General features: G+C 64.1%; 1 protein-coding gene across 1 annotated transcript; it reads left to right on the forward strand.

Moving 5' to 3' along the window:
• The first annotated feature begins 2,323 nt into the window (after window positions 1-2,323).
• Window positions 2,324-3,237, forward strand: OLIG3 (oligodendrocyte transcription factor 3). Its single transcript, XM_069786181.1, has one exon. The coding sequence runs from the start codon at window positions 2,324-2,326 to the stop codon at window positions 3,143-3,145; it is 822 nt and encodes a 273-aa protein (XP_069642282.1). The 3' UTR covers window positions 3,146-3,237.
• Window positions 3,238-3,631: the final 394 nt, after the last annotated feature.

A 3,631-nucleotide genomic window follows, 5' to 3' on the forward strand; every position in this document is an offset into this window, starting at 1 on the left:
GGCAGGGGAGGCCGCCCGCCGCGGGGCGCGGAGATCGGCGGCCACCGGCTCCGCGGGCGCGGACGGCCCTGGGGGCCCCGGGCCCGGCCACGTTTCCTGCCTGTTTGCCCGGCAAAGCTCTCAGCTGGGGGAAGTCTGGGTGGGTTTACGGCTTTCGCGGTGGCAGCGGGATAAGCCGAGGTGGCGTTCAGTTATTTCTGGTGTATTCTCCCAAACACTTTTCTTTTTTCTTTTTTCTCTTTTCTTTTCTTTTCTTTTCTTTTCTTTTCTTTTCTTTTCTTTTCTTTTCTTTTCTTTTCTTTTCTTTTCTTTTCTTTTCTTTTCTTTTCTTTTCTTTTCTTTTCTTTTCTTTTCTTTTCTTTTCTTTTCTTTTCTTTTCCTCCTCACCGCGGGATTTACTGACAGTGCTGAAATCAGAAGGCTTTAATTTTTCTCAGCAGACTAAGCACGGTTAAGTCGGATGGAAGTGTCCCTCTTTTCCTGGCTCCTCGCTCTCCTCGGGGCCTGGAGACTCTTTATGGAGAAGCGAGGTCTCCTGGGCCCTACGCGCCTGTTGGCAGGTGAAACCTCAGCCCGAGGTTTCCCCCCGGGAGAGCGGGGGGACCCGGGGTGGCTCCGGGAGCGCCAGGGCCCGCCCGCCGCGGGCGGCTCCTGCTCCGTCCCGGCCGGCAGCCCCGCACTCACCGCGTGGGTGCCACCGGGGGCTGGGAAGGTGCGGTGGAGGACCACGCTCCCTTCCTTCCCCTGGATCGGGCAGGCTGCTCCTGCCGCCGTCCCCGCGGGGGGGCTCCTCATCCCCCCCCCCCCGGCCCGGCAGAGCCCCGCAGGTGGCCACGCCGGCTCGTTCCGCCGCCGGGGCAGGGGCAGAGGCAGATCCGGCCCCCGGCGGACGCTCCGCACGGCCGAGGGCTGGGGCGCTGACACCTGCCCCAGGTGCCCCGCCAGCCCTGCCCGGCAGAGCCCCCCCCGCCCGCCCCCACGCACCCCCTCCCCTCCCCGCCCCACCGCCGGCGAGGGCAGGTCCCGCCCAGGCTGCAGCCGGTGCCCGGAGCCGATTTACTTACAGGCGCGAACGCCGGGGGCTGTTTTGCAGCGCTGCCGCCCCCCGGGGCCGGCTCCCTTCCCGCCTGCGTCCGTCCCGTCCCCGGCCTCGAAGGCAGCCTCTCGGTCCCGCCGACGGCTGCTCCGGCCGCCCCGCCGCGCCGCCCTCCCGCCGCAGCCCGGGGCGAGCGGACCCCCGGGGGCTGCCGCCCGCCCCCGAGCCGGCCCTCCCGGCCGGCCGCCCCTCCCGCCGCCAAGCACACCGACTTGCCGCCGCACCCCGGCTTTCCCCGTTTATTTAAAGGGAGTCGCTGGCCCGGGGGGGGGGCGGGTTTCCCAGCGCGCATCTTCCCGCGGAGGCTGCCCGAGTAATCGCTCATTTAAACAAAGCGGCGAGCCAGGTACGAGCCAATTGCGGCCAGCCCGGCCGGGCGAGGGCCAGCCGGTGCCGCACCACAAACCCCGGCCGGGGGGGACGGGGGGAGGGGGAGGGAAGGGCGAACAAAGCGGGGAGCCGCGCCTGGAGCCGGGCTCGCTGCAGGACGGGGGCGACCGACGTCGTGTCGTCCCTCGTCCCGTCCCCCCCGTCCCCCGTCCCCCCCCCGCCGGAGCGGGGGGACTTCCCCGGGCGGCTCCTGCCCGCTGCCGCCCGCGGCCGGGGTTTCCTCGCCGGCCCCGAGCAGGCGCGCAGCCCCCCGCAGCCCCTCGCCTCCCTACTGTAGACGGGATGCGGTTTTATATTGGAAATGAGGGGCAGGGGGAGGAGATGGCGCGCACACGGAGCGATGAGTGTGCGGTGTCAATCAGAGGGGTTTTGTGTCTCCTTGACTCCTGATGGTCCGTGGCTGAGGTGTCCCGGGTGGCACCACAATGAATATGAATAGGGGTCCTTGCTAAATGGGACAGTCAAAGCGCACCGCCCTGAATAATGGCACGTCATCCTAACTAGACCATTATACATAGGAGGGCTCCTTTTGTCTCTGCTCTCTGCTGCAGCTCTATAAAAGCCCCTCTTTTTCAGGCTGAGGTTAGTCCAAGCATACACTAACTAGCCATCCTCTAAACAGGCTGAGTAACCGGGGGAGAGAGGGAGAGAGATTGGTGAGAGAGGGGGCCGAGGGGCTTTTTTCCTCTTCCTCCAGCACTTCCAGCCCTTCGCTGGCAGAGCCTGCCGACCGTTTATTTCTTTTTCGCTCCGTTTTCAGTGCTTTTCGAAGGAGAGTTGTCTTGTTCCGCCGCCTCCAGAGCAGGGAAGAGTTTCTTGCTCAGAAGCCCGAATACAATGAATTCTGACTCCAGCTCTGTCTCCAGCAGAGCTTCCTCGCCAGACATGGATGAGATGTACCTGCGAGACCACCACCACCACCACCACCATCACCACCACCAAGACAGCCGGCTCAACTCCGTCTCCTCCACCCAGAACGACCTGGTGCAGAAGATGTCTGGGGAAGGCCTCTCCAGGAACGGCTCCAAGGCCGGAGGGGAAGGCAGCAAGTACAAAATCAAGAAGCAGCTCTCGGAGCAGGACCTGCAGCAGCTGCGGCTGAAGATCAACGGCCGGGAGCGTAAGAGGATGCACGACCTCAACCTCGCCATGGACGGGCTGCGGGAGGTGATGCCCTACGCCCACGGACCTTCCGTGAGAAAACTCTCCAAAATCGCCACCCTCCTGCTAGCCAGAAACTATATCCTGATGCTCACCAGCTCCCTGGAGGAGATGAAGAGGCTGGTGGGGGAAATCTACGGGGGGCACCACTCGGCCTTTCACTGCGGCACGGTGGGACACTCCGCCGGGCACCCGCCCCACGCCGCCGGCACCGTGCACCAGGTGCACCCCATCCTCGGCAGTGCCTTGTCCTCCGCCAACACCTCCTCCTCCCTCTCCGCCTCCTTGCCGGCCATCGGCACCATCCGCCCCCCCCACTCCCTGCTCAAGACCCCCTCGACCCCTCCCGCCCTGCAGCTCGGCAGCGGCTTCCAGCACTGGGCGGGCTTGCCGTGCCCCTGCACCATCTGCCAGATGCCCCCCCCGCCCCACCTCTCGGCCCTCACCGCCTCCAACATGGCCAGGATCTCGGGGGAGACCAAGGACCTCCTGAAGTGACTCGACGGGGCCCCCCCCGGCCCCCGGGGCGGTGCCGGAGCCGGCGGTCCCACTTGCGGGGAGGGGGCTGCGGCCGGACCCCCCCCCGCCGCCGCCGGACCTGCCCCCGCTGCCCCCCGCCCCGCCAAGCCCCCCCCCCGTAACACGGGATTAGTGTAGTAAGGACCTTGCAAAGGTAAAGTTTTAGCCGGCTCCTCGGGCGGTGTTTTCTTATTATACTAAACCGGAAAAAAAAGTCCCTGTTGTAAAAAGAGTAATAATAATAATAATAATAATTATGCCGCTGATGGTGATCAAATGTAAATAATTCCTTAAAATGGATGCAAAAGGGGAAAAAAAAAAGACATGGTTGTCATTGTAGTGTTCGCAGCTACTAATTGACGATGAGATCGGTTTGGGGCTTCTTCTTCTCTTTGCGGGCTTTTCCTTTCTTTCCTTTCGCACGGCGACACCTCCGAAACCTCCCGCTCCAAACCCGGCTGCGGC

This window comes from Haliaeetus albicilla, chromosome 7 (assembly GCF_947461875.1).
Source record: "Haliaeetus albicilla chromosome 7, bHalAlb1.1, whole genome shotgun sequence".
Lineage (NCBI taxonomy): Eukaryota > Metazoa > Chordata > Aves > Accipitriformes > Accipitridae > Haliaeetus > Haliaeetus albicilla.